We start from the raw sequence: 19,948 nt of genomic DNA, 5'->3' as shown, positions 1-19,948 counted from the left end.
CCTTTTCTTGGACCTCACAGTTTTGTAACACTTCTCCAACATTTTTGTAGTGTTGCTGAACCCAGCCTGAAAAATACAATTCAATTTAGAAAAATACAAGGACAATTCTAATTTCCACATATTTTTTTCCCCTTTCCAAGTCAGATCCTGTTTATCCAATCATTCAGATTCCAGAGGAATGCAGATTAATGTGAATGAACTTCTAAAAGAAAAAACTATCTTCCTACTTTGAAAAAACAGAAGTGGACGCTGTTGCTCAGCCTTCGCCTTTCCCAGGATGTTTGCCAAGGTTACAGCAGCAGAGGGGAGGGGGAAGAGGAGAGCACACAAAGGCAGAGAAACAACGAAGGGGAGAGCGTCATGCAGAATGCATGAGACACCAGAGAGGGGGAACTGAAGCAGATGCATTTTTTTTCTGTAGGATTTCTGAATCCATCCTGTTAAATCTTCAGCCAGTGCCTCATTAGATTCAAAGTCAAGGCGAGGAGGAGGAATGACATACAAAAAAGGTGGGATGGGAGGATCCAGAACAGCTACAGGAAGGGGGTCGGGCTTCTCTGACAATGATCCTCACCAACAGGGAGTTTGTCAGTGTTGACTTTCCTCAGTGGACTTTGCGTTCAGTGCTGCAGCGTTTGGCTCCGGCTGCTCTCAGGGGGAGACTGTGACTCTGTCCTGAGCCGGTCTTCAGCATGCAGAGTGTACAGGATGAATGCCGAGAAATTCCAGAAATCCAGAATGACCGAGGATGGGGTGGTGTACTAAAACTGAGAAGCGGAGTGCTTTCAGAGCTGACAAATAGAGGAGGAGAAGAGGATGTGGGGAAAGAGTCTCTGATGATGGAGCTGACCAGGCTGGTGCAGAAGGTGATGAAAGAGAGCAGCTGGTGGGAGAAGAGGGGAGTGGACTGCAGCATCCTGACTGCAGCATTCCTGTGCCTAGTACCTGGTAAGGAATAACTTAACACATCTCTAATCATAAGAAGATAGCAATCTGAGGTATTGAAACATTTTAAACTGACTAAAATGACTCATTGTGTTCAAAATGTTGACAAATGACATAAAAACTATAAAAGCTTTAATATGTTTCATTACAATTGTATGGTCAACACAAATTTCAATATAAATCCAGCTGATCTGGTATGCCATCAGAGGGTTGCTGGAGAACATTTATGAATAAACAGAACTAGTATGATCAAGGTACACAGCAGACAAGCGACTGGAGGATCAACGATGATCTATAGTTCAGGTGGAAGAAATCTTTTGGCAGGACATGTTTACCAATAGTCATCTATGGGAGCAGGTGATAAAGTCATATGAGACCAGGAAATGATCACTGTACAACCCCTGAACACAGCATTTCCACAGCGAAACATGATGATGGCAGAATCATGCTGTGAGGAAGCTGGTAGGAATTAAATGGATGATGGTCGGAGTTAAATGTAGGACAATCATGGGGGGAAAGCTGTAGGAGCAAATGTTAAAATGGCTTAGTTAAAGTCCAGTCCTCCATCCAAGCTGACTTACCTTGAACTATTTTTGCCATGAATGTGTAAGGCTGTTAGAGACCTTGCCATTTTTTGTAAATTGGCTTAAGATGACGTGTTGCAATTTGACACTAACTAAATAAACTGAAATGAATACACTAAAATATTTTCTAATTTGTCAAAGAATTTGTAAATTGTGCATCATTCTACTTTTATCTGAAACAGTGGGGTCTGAAATCTGAAACCAAGCTGATTAGCACAAGTTTATGGATTTAGAATTTGTAGGGGCCAGAGACATTAATGAAGTTTAACAACCCCATGTGACTGTGTGTATATATGATCAAGAGCACACACTGCAGTCTGGATTTTAGATCAAACGAAATAAAAAACAAACCACTATTATTCTTTTTACTTCATGCACATAATGAGCTGCTGAATCTTCCTACATAATGTAGATGTGTAAATTTACATTTAAATTAAAGGATGACCTTTAATCTACATATGAAGTGATGCAAGGAATGTTGTATGTGATGAAAAGGTGTCAGATACGAGGAGCCCTGCTGTCTCTGGTGACGAATAAGGTTTCATTTTACCAGATCTGCTTGCTAATTTACCTCAAGCTGGAGATGCTTCTAACTGTCCACCACTTCGTTAGATTTTGTTACTAAGTAGGGAAAAAAAATATCCTTAAACTGAAACTTGATTATTTGTTCTTCAAGTTTTCTATAACTTATTTAAAGCTTTTATTTAGACTTTAGCAGATTTTTTCCCCTTTTTGTTTCTGGTTTCTGTAGTTATTAGTTAACAAAATGAGGGTACAGGGCAAGTGGAGAATAAAAGGGGAAGATTGAGAACTTAAAAAAGCTAGCTGGAGCAGATTAACAGAATCTGACAGCAAAGACCCACTGGAGGACCTTTGTGATTAATCATCTTTCAGTTGATCTTCTACTTTGTGTTAAGTTCTTATCTATTATTTGACAATAATCTTGTTGGAACTTTTTTCTGCCTATTGAACAATATTATTTTTGGACTGAATGATGTTACATCTGCAGTGATTTCAGTAAAGCAATTGGAAACGATTGTGTCTTTTTGGCAGGCTGCTGTTAAGATTTATGCTTTGACACCGCAAACTTCACAAAGTTTTGGAGTACTGCCATGGTTGAGGTCATCATATATCAGAGTTGGCTTAATTAAAGCATATGTAAAAAACTACCAGGTACTTGACTAAAAAAGTGAATCAAATAACATCCAGAATGTACTGTCAAATCTCTTACCATATATGCACACAAACCCATTTGATACATCTGATTAATTTCTTGCTGATGTTATCTGCCAATCACTTAGTAACAATTCAATTCATTTAGGCATCTAGACGTGGCGCAGGCAACTCGCCGTAGTTTTAGCAGAGCTTCTCTGCTTTTCATCCAGAGTCACCATGGGCCTCTGGGCTCCATCTCTGATCAGTGCTCTCCTTGTTCAGCCTTTAAGTTTAGGTGGACAGCCTTGTCTTGGTAGGTACCTGTACTCTTTCCATTTCCAGACGATGGATTGAGCAGTGTTCAGTGAGATGTTCAAAGCTTGGTAAATCTTTTTATAACCTAAGGGGTCTTTAAACTTTCCCACAATGTTATTCCTTACCTGCTGTGTCTGCTGTGTTTCTGATTTCATGATGCTGTTTGCTCCCCAATATTCTCTTAACCAACCTCTCAAGCTGTCACAGAGCAGCTGTATTTGTACAGAGATTAGATTACACACAGACTGACTCTATTTAGCAATTATCTTGCAACTTCTGAGGGCAATTGGTTGCACTGGGAGAAACTGAAAGGTACACACTGTGCTTTTCAGTTTTTTATTTATAAAAAAAACTGTTTTGAATCATGTATATCTTTTTTTCTACTTCTCAATTGTATACCACTTTATATTTTGGTCTTTCATATTACCTCCAATAAAATATATTTATATTTGTGATTGTAATATGACAAAATATGGAAAGGTTCAAAGGATATGAATACTTTTGGAAGCTACTATATATTTATGAAGCTAAAGACAACATATTTTAATTTTAAAGTTTAATCAGTCAGGACCGATTTCTTTATCCAACTTTAGTTAGTTGAGTTTGTTAGTTTTTAAACATTTGTTTCTTTACAGGACTCCCACAGCGTTTGAGTCAGCTCTGTACTTTGACTGGACTCTTGATGCACCTGGCTTCATTTCTTTTTCAGCCATTCTGTTGAGGATTTTCTGCGGTGTTTGGGATCATTGTCCTGTTGATGGCCCAGCTTGGGCCAGATCTCAGCTTGGTTCATTCAGATGCATATTTGCAAACCTAAACCATGCTGCCATGTTCTCTTAGGAGAGAAGAGGCTTTCTCCTTCAGCCCTTCTGAACAAGCCACACTTGTTCAGGCTTTTTCTAATCATCCTATCACAAACTTTAACATTTGACATTCTAACTGAGGCCTCTGGTGTCTGAGGTTGAGCTCTTAGGCTTGTTAGAAAACTACCAGAACAAAGACTAAGACTGACCATAATTTTTTTTTCTTTCGTCCTTCTTGTTTAGGTATTTAGCCAATCTATCAGAAGCTGTTTCAGCCTTTTAGTACAGAAACTATAAAACTAATGTGGCACAGCAGGGATAAAAATATTTTATTAAAATCCAGTTTAAAGCAATGTTAAGAAACAGAGTCAAGAGTTTTAAATTAATGTAAAAACAATTCTATAGACACAAGTATCTCCTGTTATCTGTCTTCCAGCCTTCCTGCTGCTAGGCTCGTCTCAGCTGCTGTGGTTTACCTTGGGGATGCTGTTGATGGGCTTGGCTCATGCCGTCATCACCGTCAAAGGGACACATCTGGCCAGTCACGGGGCACTCTGTGAGTCGCACACCTGGGCAAAGTTCTGGGCCATCTTCTTCATCGAGGTATGCAGAATACAAAACAATCTGCTACCATATCAAAATTTAAAACAAAAATAACTTGTGCTGGATATTCTTACTCTCACTTCTTTGGCAAAGCTAACGCTAAAAAGGTGAGAGTAAAAAATATCAACTATAAGTTAATATTTTATGTGAAGGGCCTTATTTATGTTTTTCTTTGTCTATGCTTTTCACACAATCATGTTCTTCCTGACAGAGACATGCTTCCATAAAACCCTCTCAAAGGCCCACCAGCTCCTGATTGGTCAGTTCCAAAAATATGAAAAGCTTTCCATCTGAAATTTAGCATTTAAAAATTGCTTTAAAGTTGGTACAGAAATCAAAAGCTTTTTGATCATTTTTCATTAAACCACAAACTGGAATATCAGTAACTGTCTGCGATGATTGTTCTTTATTCAGTTTGACTTTTAGGAAGCTCAGAAGACACACGTATGATTGATTAAGTGTTCAGTTGAGCTCAGAATGCTACCTCAATATCAATTTGTTTTTATAACTTTTTACTTTACTCAGTTGAATGAAAAACATTTTTAATACCAGGGCTATAGTTTAAACATTACCAAAGTTATAATCCAACTATTACCCAATGACATCAATATTTTTGGAGTGACCATCACAAAGCCCTAAAAAATGGTTAGATTTTCTAAGGTGTATGAACAAGATGGCCTATAAACCCGACCAATTTCACACCAGTTCCTTTAGGAGGACCAAAGCGCTGTCAAACTACTGGGAGAACTTCATAGAAAAATAGCTAAAGCCTTTGACAAAAAAAGTCATACAGTATAAAAAGGTAATTGGTTAAACAGTATGGAAATTGGAAAACATCTGATTTCAAAGAAAATTTAAAACAAACACTATATCTCTCATTATCCTGCCGTTTAGCAACTATAATTAATTTTAGTCATTCTAGCTGAACTTTTACCAATGCATATAAATATCTAGTTTCAGAGGTAATTGGACTGAACTTGTATCACACTATCCTAGATGCACTCATTACTCCAGTGACCATAACAAAAACTTGGCAAAAACCCTGACAACCACAGAAAGAGCAAGATAAGTTCCAGTTGAGATTTAAACATGTTATCTTTCTGTGCTGCAAAGCAGAACATGTTTTTGCTTAAACCATTCAGTAACCTCAAATAACCTGAGCATCCAGAAACTCAGTTCACTGACCTTGCCTAATTAAACATGGATATTTATTAAATATGGTGGTATTTACATAAGCAAAACATTTGTATCATTGCCTTCTCTCTTAACCTTTGACCAGATACCTCAAAATGTAAACAAAAAATATAATAGATTCATAGCTTGTATCCCATCTCTGCCTAAACACATGTGCATTGACTGAGATATATGTGTAGTTTTAACGTCTGTTTTTTATTTTATTAATTTTTTTGGTCTGCTCAGATCTGTGGCTCATTCTCAGCCCAAGCAGGCATACATGGCCACATTAAGATGCATCACGCCCACACCAACATCATTGGACTCGGCGACTCCAGCGTCTGGAAGATTCCCTTTCTGCCTCGCATTATCTACTTGTTCATGGCCCCCCTATCTGTGCCGGTCATCACTCCACTTGTTGCTCTAGGTTAGAAAGTTGTTTTGTTGGTTTTTTTTCACTGTAGGTTCATTTGTAGAGTTACTAAAATGACTACCAGCATAAAGTTGAGATAGTTTTCTAACTCTTTGGTGTCCTACATGTCTCTCTCATCAGTGTTAATTTAATTTGAGTGATATATTTGCTTTCAGCTCATCTTAAAGGAAATTCTTTAGGCATGGTGGTCCGGACGGTCCTGATGATTGCATTGGGCCTGTATTCACAGTATTGGCTCCTCATAAACGTGTCCGGGTTCAGGTCGATGCCCGGAGCCTTGTTATGCATGCTGGTGTGCAGAGCCATGTTCTCCATTCCGTACATCCATGTCAACATTTTCCAGGTGACAACACAGTGCCTGCATTTCCATACATGCAAATCTTATGGAGACAAATTGTCTTCTTTTAAGAAAGACTGGTTTCAAAACTAACATATGAGAAAACATTTTTAAAACAGATAAAAATCCATACAATGCATAAAACAAATTGACTGAAACGACCAAATAAGAAAAGGTGTCAAATATGAGTAATCAATGAAATCGGAAACAACATACATATTTTAAGTGTCCTTTTGCTGAATTGAGTTGCAAAACTTCAAATCCAGCTGTAGTTTGTATTAAGTAAAAGAGTCAGTAAAAAAATGCTTTTTTTCTCAAGTTGTGTACATATTAGAGGTACAGTTAAAAAAAAGGTCCAAATGGAACATGCAGGTGCTTTGTTAGATTAACATTTAGGGATTTGCTACAGAGATAGCAACCAAGTTATTAATTTATAAATCACAGTGAGGAGTGTTGATATAAATTACAGTAAGAAGGCAATTTCTAAGTTGTCCTTTTACTGTTGAATAAAAAAAAATTACTAATTTCTAGAACCATATCTCTTATGTTGCCGTTTTTAAATATATATTTTTAAAGAGGGACTTAAAAGAAGGTTTGTATGAAAATATTATACCACTAGTAAATATTTTCAGGATTTAGCAGTTTGAGAAGGAACAAATTTTACTGAATAACATCAAATGCAAACAACAGAAAATCAACTGGGCAACAATTTTTGCATGACATTAAATGTGTGTCATCAATATGAAAATAGAGATAGACACCTTTCAAATTCTGACCTATATTACATGTAATAATTGGACCAAAAAATTAGACCCTAATTCAGAACCTTGAGGGATAACAAGAAGAAAGACCACAGATTTAACAACTGTCCAGTAAGTTAGCCATTTAAATTTTTCTTTTAAGTAATAAAGGATAACTCAAAAATGAATAAAAATGAACAACTACATTGGAAATACATCAGAACTACACAAGAGTAATTATATTTTAGGATAAAATCATATTTGAATAAACTACATTATAATACAATGTTTGTCAACAGAGTTAATTGTTTTGTTTTTTTACATGTTCTGTCTACATGTTTATGGACATTTTTGTTTCAAACTATGTCAACTTGTTCATTTTTATTTTATTTTTTTTAGTTTTTGACTTAAGTGGGCCATTTGGAAAAAATACTCCACTCACAAATCAGCTTCTTTTCATTTCATGCCAAACATTCACCAGGGAACTTTTTATTACAGGCTCTGTGGGAAACTAATAGACACCAGTATTGTGTTGCAGTCAGAGAACTAAAGGGATAACAAGAACAATCCAGGCATGATTTTCCAAGAAAAGATCCAGGTCATTGTACATTGTTCAGAACAAAGGGTGTGAAGGTGGATTAGAGAACGTAGGTTTCAGATGTTTGTTCTAACTCAGAGGTCAGACTGGAGACCCTCTCTCCAGCGTCTCCTGGACCTGTGGATGCTGTTGTTGGCTGGTTTCACCTCACCTCCCACCTCCCTGGGTTCAAAGCTGTTCGGCTAAGGTTGACCTCTGATTTTACTGGGTTCATCATACTGAGATTGTACTGAATGTGTTCTGTAAATTTTATATTTTTCGGTCAATAAGTAAAATCTTAAAACAAGCAACAAAAATATGTTGGAATTCACAGAATTTATTTGCACGATCTCCACAGCTCCAGGATCAATTTACTCGTCCCTCTTTTGAGTAAATTTAAACAGTGACACACCTGAAAGGATAAACCACAGTTTCAGATGCAAGTTAAAGAACTACAGGAATTTTCTTTCCCATCTGTGGACCCTGTGGATTAGAGAAATTGCACAATAAATTCAATCTTGTGCACCCTGTTGTTTGTTTTATAAACCACAGTAGATGTTTGTAAAATTGTTCCACTCTTTAAAAGTGAAATCCTAAAATTAAGATAAAATTATAGACATCATGACTGCATGTAATTTTTAAACTGGGTCTTTACATAATAAATTTTTCCAGTAAGCAGAAGAAAGTCACTTTGAGACATCGACTTTGTGTTCCTTGTAGTTCTGCACAATCAAAAAATGTCTTGTTTAATTGGGGTTCATATCCTTAAGTCTTGTACCATTTGTAGGTAATTCCAATTTGTTTCAACACTTAACCTAATTTTTACCTCCTATTTTTAATGGAGTGGAACAGCCAAACATTCCATGCATAGTAACATTTAACCCTTTCACAGACTTAAGAGATGAGGTCCATTCTAAATCACAAGCTTTTTACCCAGTGCTCAGTCCTGTGCGCTTTTATGAGGGTTTTTTTCTGTGGTTTTAGGAACTCACTGTCTGATGGGACACCCACCCTTCCAATCCCCCCATGCTCCTACTTCCACACTTTCTGACCATGACATCTGCAAGGCACATCTTGAGCATTGTGCTAAGACTGTGGGAGGGTTAAAGGCTAACAATACAAAACCATCTCAAATTGTTCAAAGTCAGAAATTTTGTAATCATTTAAAAAATTTACCTGGTAACATGTAGTGATTAAGAGGTAAAAATAAGTATAATTTTAAGCAAACACCCAACTAGACAGTCATCAGGTCAAAACACCTGCTCCATTGATCAGATGCAGCTCAAAATACAAAGTGGTTGTATCATATTAACCTGAAATGTAATAAAAAAAAACATGTCTTGTTGCAGCACATTGGTCTACCAATGTTCTCTCCAACAAAACGGCCGAAAAGGATTTACCAGATGACCCACGGAGTTCTGAACCTGCCCCGCAACCCTATGCTTGATTGGACGTTTGGACACTCTCTGATCAGCTGCCATATAGAACACCACCTCTTCCCCTTTCTGTCAGACAACATGTGTTTAAAGGTGGTGTTACCATTACTGTCTCACGCCATTTTTTTTCTCACCATTTCTGCTGTTTGGAATCATTGTCCTGTTAATGCTCCGATTTGGGGCAAGCTTCAGTTGTCTCACAGATGGCCTCACATATGACTGTAGAAACGTTTGGCATACTGAGGAGTTTTATGATCCTGTGATCATGCATAACCCCTGTCTTGCTTCATTCTGTTCAGGTAAAGCCTGTTGTGTCCAAGTATCTGACTGAAAAGAAGCTTCCTTACCAGGAGGACACCTACCTGTCCCGTCTTCACCTGTTCTTTACCAAATACCAGGAGTTGATGGTGTTCGCTCCACCCATCACAGAGCTGGTGGGAGTGCAATGACTAAAGGAGGATGATGTCATCTTTACTTAGGACTAATGACATGTTTCAGCTTATATTGTGCTGATTAAAACAGCCTTTAAAACACAAGAAAGGTATTAAAAGAATATGTACTGTACATAGCTTAAATTATGAGAAGTTTTTAAAACACTAACAGACTTTAAGAGTTACAGTTTAGCTGTTGATTTAATCAAAGACACCAAGATTTAACCCTAAACATTTTTCTCTAATCAGCAGCATTGCTCTAACACTTATGTTTCAACTTGGTTTCTGTGTTATAAAGATTCTGTCCATCATTATCCTGACTTACCTCGAACATGTACTGTCTACTACCTCAGCTAAAGTTAGGAAATCACATTTCCACTTTGACAAAGCTGCTAAAGGTGGTAAATCTTTATTTACTAGGCAATGATGGAAGATTCCTGCATAAAGAGTTGGCATGGTGTAAAAGGGCTAGGTTTCTGTGTCCAAAAGCACAAATCAGGTATCAAATTGTTCTCTTTTGCCTTGTTTAAAGGCATGCACCAGTGCTATAATGGTCAAAGACATAATACCTCCAATAGAATATTCATTTTGCTAATGTTAAGTAGAATATAACGAGTTTGGCAAAAAGTGGCCAATGATGTAATATTATTTTGGAGCCAATAATGTAACATTCTGCCCGTAGTATGATAAGTTGTTATGGTATCGCGGTGAACCATAAGAAAAAATGCAATAACTGCATGGGTTCATCCTGAATCTAACTAACAAATATACTTTTTTGCAAATAATTTAACATTCTTTCATAAATGAAAGTATTTGCAAATAATATTCTAATTAAAAATGTTGTACTAAAGGTAATCATCAGGTTGTGCCTTACAGCAATATTTTAGGTAAGGATCACTGCAAAATGTGTATCCTTGACGATGGCTAACTGTGGCTCAGTAGATTGAGTAGTTAGTTGTCTTACAATCTGAAAGTTATGGTTTACATTCTGGCTTCCTCCTGCTACATGTCAAAGATTTTTTATTGCCATGTCATTAATATTTTCTTACAATATTGGACAAATGTTATGTTATATAATCCAAAACTTTATTACATTATTGGCAAGTCATTTGATTTATTTCATTCAAAATTCTTATGTTATCGGATAACAGACTCCACCTCCAGAAATAGTGGCTACATCTATTTTTTAGCCACCACACATTCTGTTGAAACAAGTTAATCCCATCTCTCTTTATCCTTTAAATCTTTAAAGCACAAACCTTCTGTAAAAAATCCTGGAATGTGAGATCATGGAACCTTATTTCAGAGGATTAAGTCTTAAACTCAGGCTTTTAACGAGTCATATGCTAAAACTTAAAAGTTATAATCCAATTCTGCAGATGCTTGGCATGGTGCATAGTACTGCCACGATTTAGTTTCTTTGTCTGTTATGCTGTGTGGCGTTTGTTTGCACAATTTCCATGACTTTAATAAGTTTTTTGCTTTGTTCGGTCATCTGTAATTAGGCTTTTTATCTCTGGATTTAAATGTAATACATTAAAAGCTTCATTTCTGTCTGTATCCTTGTTCACTTCTTTTCACTTCTCACTGAGTAAAATGTAGTTGAACATAAAAAGCAAAAATGAAATAAGCAAGCTAACTCTTAGAGCAGACCGCAAGATGTTAAAAAATGTCTCAAGAAAACCTCAAGTCAAAAGTCTTCCTTATTCTGGGCCTAGTCAAAGCCTGAATCCTGATCTCATTAAGATGTGGTGAGCTGACTTGAAACTGGCTGATACATACAAGAAACCCCTCATACATCTCACAGCTGAAAGAAAGCTTTCCTTAGAGCAATACTGACTGGTAGATGCCTGGCTTAAAGAATATTTCACTGAAGTGAGATAAGAGATAAAAATGTGATTAAACATTGCTATATGAATATTTCTTAAGAACCAACCAAACATTTATTGTTCTTGCTGTTACATGACAATAGCAAAAAGCCATGTTATCATGTAACTGCGGCTTCTTGCTGGGGGTGTGCCACAGCGCCAAACTGTTGCATTCCTTTACTCTTATCCAACACTGAAAGCCTATATGGACTTGTGCCTCTGTGTGAGGTCCTACATGCATACTGCAGGAGCACCCAACAATAGACTGAGTCCGGATCTCAGCTTTTGGGCAACAGACAAGAAAAAAAGACAAGAGCACAACTTTAGGACATTTTGTTACTTATAGCTTATTCTTCTTTTGCTTATCAAATTAAAAGCTGAAATTGTCAGAAGTTGTCAGAGGTCAGGTTTTGGTGTATCCACATGGTCTGAACTATATATATATAAACTTTCAGAAATAGAATAAAGACATAGCATAACATGACAATCAGATTATTAAACCTTATAGCAACATTTTCCACCATATTCGTTCAGACCATTTTTGAAAATAGGACGACTTACAAGAGCATTTCAAAAGGGAATCAGTTCAGTTTAATTCACAGTAAAAGTCAACGGTGTCTTTCAGGAGCTGATTCAGTGATTTGAGTCAGCTGTGTTGGAGCAGGGACACGTTTCACACCCGCAGGACACCTGGAGGCTGTTGAACAACAATTACATAAGTGAACACAAAGCAGTTCACAAACACAATTATGTCATCTCTCAGTCACATTTATTTCCTCTGGATAAAAATTCACAAATTAACATGAACTTGTTCATTATGAGACTGGTTTTAGATCAGTAATTGACTTGGGAAAAATCCTGGCTACACCACTGCTGGACACTTGGTGGCAGCACAGATCAACTCAAATTCCTGAGAGACTCAGTATTTGCACTCTTGATTCTTAAGCAGCAGACATTTGAGTCTGTTAAAGGTTTTAAATTCCTCAGCAGGCCCAGAAACATTGCTCATCATGGCAGTCGCATTTTTTAGTTGAACAATGTCATAAGTCCCTAGTCAATTTGACCACAGTCTTTGATAAAAGTCCAAGGTTTTTATTTTATGTGCCACAACAGTGATCTTTTTCTTCAAAGCTAAACGAAGCTCTCAAATATTCTGGAGTTTCTGTGGCTGGTTTGTGAGCTCCACCCACTGAAGAAGGGGAAGGCTGTGGGTGTAAATTTGCATGCGAGGTTTCTTTTAGACTGAAACTATGAGCCCTGAGTGAAGGTGTGGTTTTCATGCTCTTCATTTTGTACGGGGAACTGAGAGCTGATAAAAGCGGCTCAGCCTGTTATGTTCAGAGGGTGGGGAGAGAAGCAGGCAGGAAGAGACATGGCAGAACCAGCAGCGGTGGAAGCAGCTCCTGCTCCCAAACAGCAGAACCTGTGCGGGGTCTGCTCAGGTGAAGTGAGCGAATGTAAGCCCACAGCTTGTGGTCACTCCGTCTGCGCTTCCTGTCAAGGAGACAAAACTAAAGGATGTCCAAAGTGCCTTCAGAGTCCTGCTGTCAAACCAGCTCCTGACAATGGGCCTAAGCAAAATGGAACAGCTGCTGCTTCTCCTGAGAAAACCAAAAAAGAACAAAGTCAAGACTCAAAGGCTGTGGAGGAAGTCAAAGTAGAAGGAGAGCTGATGGAGTCTGAGGATCCCAAAGCCCTAGTAGAGGGTGAGACAAAGCCAGAGCCACAGACAGACCAGGGGCCAGAACCAGAGGAAGCAAAGGAGGAGCCATTGGGTCCCAATGATGTGGTGTGTGACTCCTGCATCGAAACCCCCTGCAGGGCCTCGAAGTCCTGTCTCACCTGTATGGTGTCCTACTGCGAGGCCCACCTCCGGCCTCACCTGGAGAACCCAAAGTTTCAGAACCACAGGTTGGTGGAGCCGCTCAGGGACATTGAGCGGCGTACCTGTGAGAGTCACAAGTGGCCCTTGGAGCTCTTCTGCTGTGCTGATTCCTGCTGCATCTGTCAAGACTGTTTAAAAGAGGAGCACAGAGGCCACAAGACAGTCCCTGTGGAGGAGGCTCGGAGACAGATAGAGGCAAGTAACTATTTTTAAATCTCCAGGATTTCTTACTAAATTAAGATGAAATTTTGCATAACTTTAAAATCCAATTCTCAATAAACCATGGCAGTTTAAATGGACTCATTCCAATTGTTTTAAAAAAAAAACCAAACGAACATGCTTTGTTGTATTTTAGTGTGTTGGATTTTTCATTGTAGTTCGAGAAATAAAATGAAAACTTTAAATACAGGAACTGAAAAATTCTTTCAAACATTTCACCATAAAGAACAAGTAGAATTTAACTTCACAGCTTTTTCTAAACTTCCCCATTCATCAGGGAACACTTGTTCCAATCACAACAGTAATCCTATCTCAGTGTCCGCTATTAAGGCCATAAGATATCTCTATGTCCGACCCTCAGCTTAAGTCAGATTCCTAGAGAGACACCTGTTATTCTCACATGGCGGTGTTGCAAAACCTCAAGCTGCTTATTAGCTGTAAAGGAAGAGAGAACAATTATATTTCCTGTTTGTGAAACGGGAAGAAAACTGATGATACAGTTAACAGTAGATAAGAAAAAAGACACTTTTTATTCTCAATATTCTGCATGGATTGCTACCAGAGTAAGATGCCTGAAATCTGCACAGCCTCACCTCCCACACCATATCTTAAAGTCTCTCTGAGTAGGGGGTAGAGTCACATGAAAGAGACTCCCTGTTGTTTTCTTGTGCACAACCAGAAGAAATCCAAGGACTTGAAACCCCTTTATCCAGATCAGGCTCCAGGAGGGGCCCTTGGTTTCATTTTTCTAGGCAAGGTGTGAAGTTTCCTCTGGTCCTCTCACTTTAAAGTCTATAATTGCTTCCCAGAGTCAAGTTGACCTGGGAAATTCCTCTAAACAACCAGCTGAAAGGTAAAGCTTCAATATACTAGTAGTCCACCCTCACCGATGGCCATATGATATATAAAAATAAGATCTTGCATATGGGCCTCTGATGACATTCCCGTATTAGCAAAATAGATTAAGGTGAGAAGCTTCATCTTCTGGGGTAGATGATTTCTGCAGCATCTCCATTCTGTAGCTTTTTGGGTGCTTCATACTGGGAGCAGGCTCTGCGGTTGGCCTTGAACTCCCCTTCACCACACCCACCCCTGAGAATGACGATAGAAGCGGTGTCGGAATTATACAATGACAATAAGTAGTGATGTTGGGGGGTGATGGATTTCACAACACTTATCTTTTCCCCAAAATATAAATATTTGATAGATGACCTGCAGAATACAAATGTGTGATTTGATGTCCCTATAATGTTAGAGACATTTTTTACCTTTTAACCTAAATTTAAAGAACTAAATGTAATATTAACTGTCTGCTTGTTGGAACTTCTGTGTTCCTCAAATCAGGACTAAAAACAAATTTAATAAACTCATCAGAAATCTTTCAGACTTCCACTGCCATGCCATTCCTGTGTTGGACCCCTTTTTCCGAACAAATTCCACAGGCAATGAATTTCTGCACTCTTTTAATATGTCTTTGACCTATAAGGGCATGCCTACTCAAGAAAAGAAACTGAAATTAATGTTTCCCTCGGGGTCTGAATCTTATTGGAGATGAATCTCGGAGTAACATGATCTCCTCCGAGTCGTCTGGATCTGCCTGAGGAATTTCGACCTGTCTTGCTAGATTGGCAATGAATGAAAGTTTTGAAAGAAATGTGTATTAAAGAGATGTTATATGACGTTACACCGCAACAGAATGGAGAAAACCAGAATGAAATGTCTACATGTTTACGTCTGCATATTTTCAGTATGATTGCTTGTGACATGATTTCAATGAGACTTGTTCACATCTCTGTTTTCCTTCTTATGATCACAGAAAGAGCTGAGGGAGAAACAGACACAGATGGTGAAGGTGGTTACGGCAGGAGACAATGCCATCAACAAACTCCAAGACAACAGAGTTTCTATCGAGGTAAACATAAGAGGTGACTAATCTGTAAAATGATTCACAGGGTGTATGACGAAAACATGTCACAATAGTTTGTTAAATATATGGGGGAAGCAGATATTTTTAGTGTAAAAGTTTCGAAGCCACCCTGGAAAAACAGGTTTCTCTGTGAGGTAAGAGTAATGCTGTGGTAGTCGTACGGTAGTGTGGTAACAAATATTTGTCTTCTGCGGTTGGGTAGGTATGTCACATCACCGTGTTGCTTCACTGCATTCTCGGCATGTTATATTTCACAGCAATCAGTGACAAAAGTACGATCTGTGATCGAGAGCCAGTTCCAGGAGCTTCAAGTGATGGTGGAGATGGCCAAGAAGGAGGTGACTGAGATCTTGGAGGCTGAGGAGAGCCAGGCTCTGAAGCAAGCTGATGGCATCCAGGTTCACCTGGAGCAGAGGTGCACAGAGCTGAAAAAAGCTCAAGCCCAAACGGAGAAGCTGTCCAAAAATAAAAATGATGTAGATTTCCTGCAGGTGAGGTCAAGCACCTTTACAAAAATAACAATAATAAATCCGATTCATGTAGGCCTACGGAAAAACATTGTAAATCCAATCATATAGACAGATTCAAAATCAACTACTTTTGTTCCAATTTGATCCCATTTATAAAACGGTGCCACCGGTTTGTCATTCTAATTTGAGTTTTCCATCTAAAGCACTCACAGACTACGTTAATTTCAGACTTCAGCAATTACTCTCCCTGAATTGGCGCGTAGCCACAGTGGATAATTGATTGAATTGTGTAGAGTTACCCAAATAACAATTATTCATTAGCAATATCAATTAAAATGAACTGAGTAGTAATTTCTTCATGAACCACGACACACTCTAAGCAAGGTACCAGAAGGGCATTTAATTTAACCTAACAAAAATTTTGCATAAACAGCAGCAAAGAACATTACACTGTAGAACACACATGCTAATAAAAATGTTGTCATTATTGTAGACGATGTCAGTTATAGAAGAAATACAGTTGTTGCTGAATCCCTGGTTATAGTTTCTCTTAACAGAAAAGGTAGATTTGGCACTGTAGCACAGTTGGGTGATACAGGGAGTTAGATGGCAGCATTTTAAATGACAAAAAAGGACGGCAAGGTGGAATAAGCAAATTGTATTCAACTTCAGTTGAATACAATTTTTATACATACAGCACACCACCAAGACAGACAGGTTTTCCTGTATGTTTGGGCAATGTGCTTGAGATGAACAAAAATAAATCTTAAACCTTACAAAAATTTGACCATGTACCTTGAAATATTTTGAGGATTGCTTTAATCTGTCAGAGTGAATTGGCCTTTTAAGTCAACAGGAATCATTTTAAATTTTGGGGGATATTTACACAAAATTGTTTATTATAGTCTTTAAATTCCTGCTTTAGTTATCTAATCTTCATGGTTGAAACCTTGGAGACAGAAGTCCTCAACATCTGAAGGCCTTTTTCATTTCTGAAATGCTCTTTGTTTCTCAGGAATATGCTGAGTGGAAGAAAGAAGCCACTGATAATTCTCTATCTGGTATCTATGTTGGCCTGGAGGATCATTTGGACTCCTTCAGTCAGGTGATCCAGGAGTCCACAAGCAATCTTTGTGACATGCTGGTCTCTACATACATTCAGAAGGTCAAGGAAAAATGCAACAATGGTGAGTAAACCTAAAGTTAACACCAGAGAAACGGTCCAATCAGATGTTTCTGTGGTTGCTTGTGCATGTTCACACATGCAAAGAATTTCTAGCTAAGGAATGCCTTGGTGCATGCTTGAGTGCAAGATGCATGACAACTCGGTCACTGGTTTTTCATGTTATTTAAATAAGAACATCTTCAGGAGCAGGGAGGCTTTGAATACTTGCTTAAATGGATTGTTTTTTTTGTTCTGTTTCAGATGAAATAGGAATAAAGATAACAGTTCAAACGAATACTGCAGCCAAGCATGATGTATCCAAACCCGACCCACAGACGCGTGCTGACTTTCTCCAGTGTAAGTGACATTTAGTCAGAGTACATAGTTATGATTACATACACCACATTAGCATTAAGAAATTCACTTTATCCAAAATCCAGCTCTCTCTCCACTGTCCAATAACATTCAATTTAGAATTGACTACTCCAAATTGTCCTTCAGTGTAAGTGTGTACAGCTTCGGTGATCTTTCCTGTGTATCCCTGGGATGATCTGGTAAACTTTCCAGAATGTACATAATGTCTTGCACTTTAGGGGACCAGCCCCACTGACCATGCAAGTATAATGAAAAATGAACGGACAAATATTTATGAACCTTTTTATCTTTAATATCATTTTAAAGCACAAAATATCCTGTGCTTGATCTCTCAAAATAGACTCCCTGCTTACATTTATATGCAGCATGAATGAGATTATAAATTCTAACTTCAGAACAGACTGTGGTTAGCTAGTTGTACCTTTTAATCTGTCATTCAAACTTTTATAACTGTTGATGGTGGTGTAGATTGGTTGAATATTTTGGGAGGACAGATCTCCATTTGTGTGTACTTTGAGAACTGGTAGGACTTGTAAACTCTGCCTTGCACATATTTTGTACACACAAATTGTCCATGAATTTACCCAAGAGTGCAAGCTCTGTTCTGTGAGCACCTTTTTCTCAATTATTTTGCAACACAGCTAACTTGTTAAATATTTCTTTCTAGATGCCGCTCAAGTAAGTTTCGATGCTAACACGGCCCACAAGTTCCTCCGCCTGACTGAGGAGAACAAGAAGGTGACCAACACCACGCCCTGGCAGCATCCTTATCCTGATGTTCCTGAACGCTTTGAGAACCATCGGCAGGTCCTGGCTGCTGAAAGCTTCTATGTAGGTCGCCACTACTTTGAGGCCGATCTTAGTGGTGAAGGCATACATGTCGGGGTCACATACAAGAGCATTGACCGGAAGGGGGATGAGAGCAGGAGCTGCATTACAGGAAACAAGTTCTCTTGGTGTCTCCAGTGGAACGGGCGAACCTACTCAGCATGGCACAGCGACGAGGAGACACCACTGAACGTGGAGAGGTTCACTCGAATTGGTGTTTACGTTGACTATTCGCAAGGCCTTCTTTCTTTCTATGGGGTGGACAATACCATGACACTCCTTCACCAGTATCAGGCCCAGTTTCTAGAGCCACTTTATCCAGCTTTCTTCCTGCCCAAGAAAGAGAATATTGTAGTTCTGGTGGCTCCTGGGGAACCGTTACCGCTGAAAAGCCCCTCTCCCCCTACTTCACCAGAACATGGACCCTTTGTTTCGCAATCCTAAACAATAAGAGCTTAAAAAACTGAACTGTTACATGATTACATCTGAAAAATTGAAAAGTGGAAACTTTGGACATGTTCAACCTGTTTGCTTAGTTGGAAAATCAATGTTCCTGTGCTTATGAATTATATTTGTGGCTTTGGGACTACTGTTACTGGAGATTTTTGTTACTTTTTTTTGTTACTGTTCTGCATGGAAATAAGAATGTGTTTATCAGTTTGTAGTAAAGTAAGTCTTTGTTTACAGAGATCAGTTTTTCAGCTTAACGTGTTTATATCTATAAATGAACCTTGCTTCACATCATGTTCCACTAACATGACAAAAACTGGTCTGAACCATCTCAGCTTTGCCACTTTGATACAATAAACCACAGTGGTTATCACTACCATGTTGTAAACCTTCCTTTTAGTTCTTCTGTCACAAATCATCCTTAATCATCATCCTACTCATCTCCATCCATACCACTTTGCCCTCGTTTTCTTCTCATTCATTCAAACTCATTCATCTTCAGTACATGTACTCATTGTAGCTTCACTGTTCCACTTGTTTCTCTCTTTCTCGTATACTTTGTCTTGCTCCGTGCTGTTTCTGATTTTTATTCTCTACCTCTCCAAATTTCTGTAGCTGCATCATCGAAAGCATGCTGACCAACTGCAGTGCAGCTACAGATACACCATTAACATCACATCATTGCTAAAATAAATATTTTTCTTCTTTTAAAATGGTATGTAATACAAATTTTTAACATATAGAATATTTTCAGAGTTATAGCATCAATTTCAGTCTTGCTGTGAAGTGAACAGAAACAGTCATTCTAAGAGTTCATAAGAGGAGGTTTTCTGTACTGGTTTTGTACCGAAAACCAGTGCTTTGGTTTTCTGTACAAAGGACTGCGGGCTGCACCATTGTTACGTTTTTCATATAACCTCAAATGGGTGTGTTTTGTATTGATCACTGTGAATAAATTGCACATGCCTTTCACGCAGTATGTTGCTTTTTTTAATAGCTTGCATCTACTGTAAAATTAAATTGTAAACTTAGTAGCTTATTAAAAGCTATTACTAATCACAGTGAGTCCTGTTGAAATCGGTTTTGTGTTGTACAGATGGGAGGACAGGGAAATTATCTGTCAATAAGAAAAACACTATTTATTACTAATTGTTAATTAATTATTAACTAATAATTTACCCGATTTTGACTTTATATGCAGAACACATTCCACAAAGGGGTTTCGCCGC

The 19,948-nt window shown here is 38.3% G+C and overlaps 2 protein-coding genes across 2 annotated transcripts; both read left to right on the top strand.

Annotated features, from left to right (window-relative positions):
• The first annotated feature begins 299 nt into the window (after nt 1-299).
• On the top strand, nt 300-11,089 carry fads6 (fatty acid desaturase 6). The gene is made up of 6 exons (XM_032575316.1): nt 300-948; nt 4,239-4,405; nt 5,825-6,005; nt 6,167-6,354; nt 9,015-9,194; nt 9,401-11,089. Exons 1-6 carry the CDS (start codon nt 693-695, stop codon nt 9,548-9,550), a joined length of 1,122 nt encoding a protein of 373 aa, XP_032431207.1. The 5' UTR covers nt 300-692; the 3' UTR covers nt 9,551-11,089.
• A 1,594-nt stretch (nt 11,090-12,683) lies between these two features.
• On the top strand, nt 12,684-19,691 carry trim16 (tripartite motif containing 16). Its single transcript, XM_032573450.1, has 6 exons — nt 12,684-13,480; nt 15,321-15,416; nt 15,689-15,922; nt 16,917-17,088; nt 17,328-17,423; nt 18,109-19,691. Exons 1-6 carry the CDS (start codon nt 12,734-12,736, stop codon nt 18,711-18,713), a joined length of 1,950 nt encoding a protein of 649 aa, XP_032429341.1. The 5' UTR covers nt 12,684-12,733; the 3' UTR covers nt 18,714-19,691.
• The last annotated feature ends 257 nt before the right edge of the window (nt 19,692-19,948 follow it).

Source organism: Xiphophorus hellerii, chromosome 10, assembly GCF_003331165.1.
Source record: "Xiphophorus hellerii strain 12219 chromosome 10, Xiphophorus_hellerii-4.1, whole genome shotgun sequence".
Taxonomy (NCBI): domain Eukaryota; kingdom Metazoa; phylum Chordata; class Actinopteri; order Cyprinodontiformes; family Poeciliidae; genus Xiphophorus; species Xiphophorus hellerii.
Note: the sequence above shows the minus strand (reverse complement) of the source record. Positions and strands in the feature narration are given on the sequence as shown.

Bases quoted from the DNA above. Each gene is read 5' to 3' on its own strand.
- trim16 (XM_032573450.1), top strand. From the start codon at position 12,734: ATGTTCAGAGGGTGGGGAGAGAAGCAGGCAGGAAGAGACATGGCAGAA. The intron at 15,417-15,688 runs GTAAACATAAGA...TATATTTCACAG, and splicing joins ACAACAGAGTTTCTATCGAG to CAATCAGTGACAAAAGTACG. The intron at 17,424-18,108 runs GTAAGTGACATT...ATTTCTTTCTAG, and splicing joins GCGTGCTGACTTTCTCCAGT to ATGCCGCTCAAGTAAGTTTC.
- fads6 (XM_032575316.1), top strand. From the start codon at position 693: ATGCAGAGTGTACAGGATGAATGCCGAGAAATTCCAGAAATCCAGAAT. The intron at 949-4,238 runs GTAAGGAATAAC...TCTGTCTTCCAG, and splicing joins ATTCCTGTGCCTAGTACCTG to CCTTCCTGCTGCTAGGCTCG. The intron at 6,006-6,166 runs GTTAGAAAGTTG...ATTTGCTTTCAG, and splicing joins CACTCCACTTGTTGCTCTAG to CTCATCTTAAAGGAAATTCT.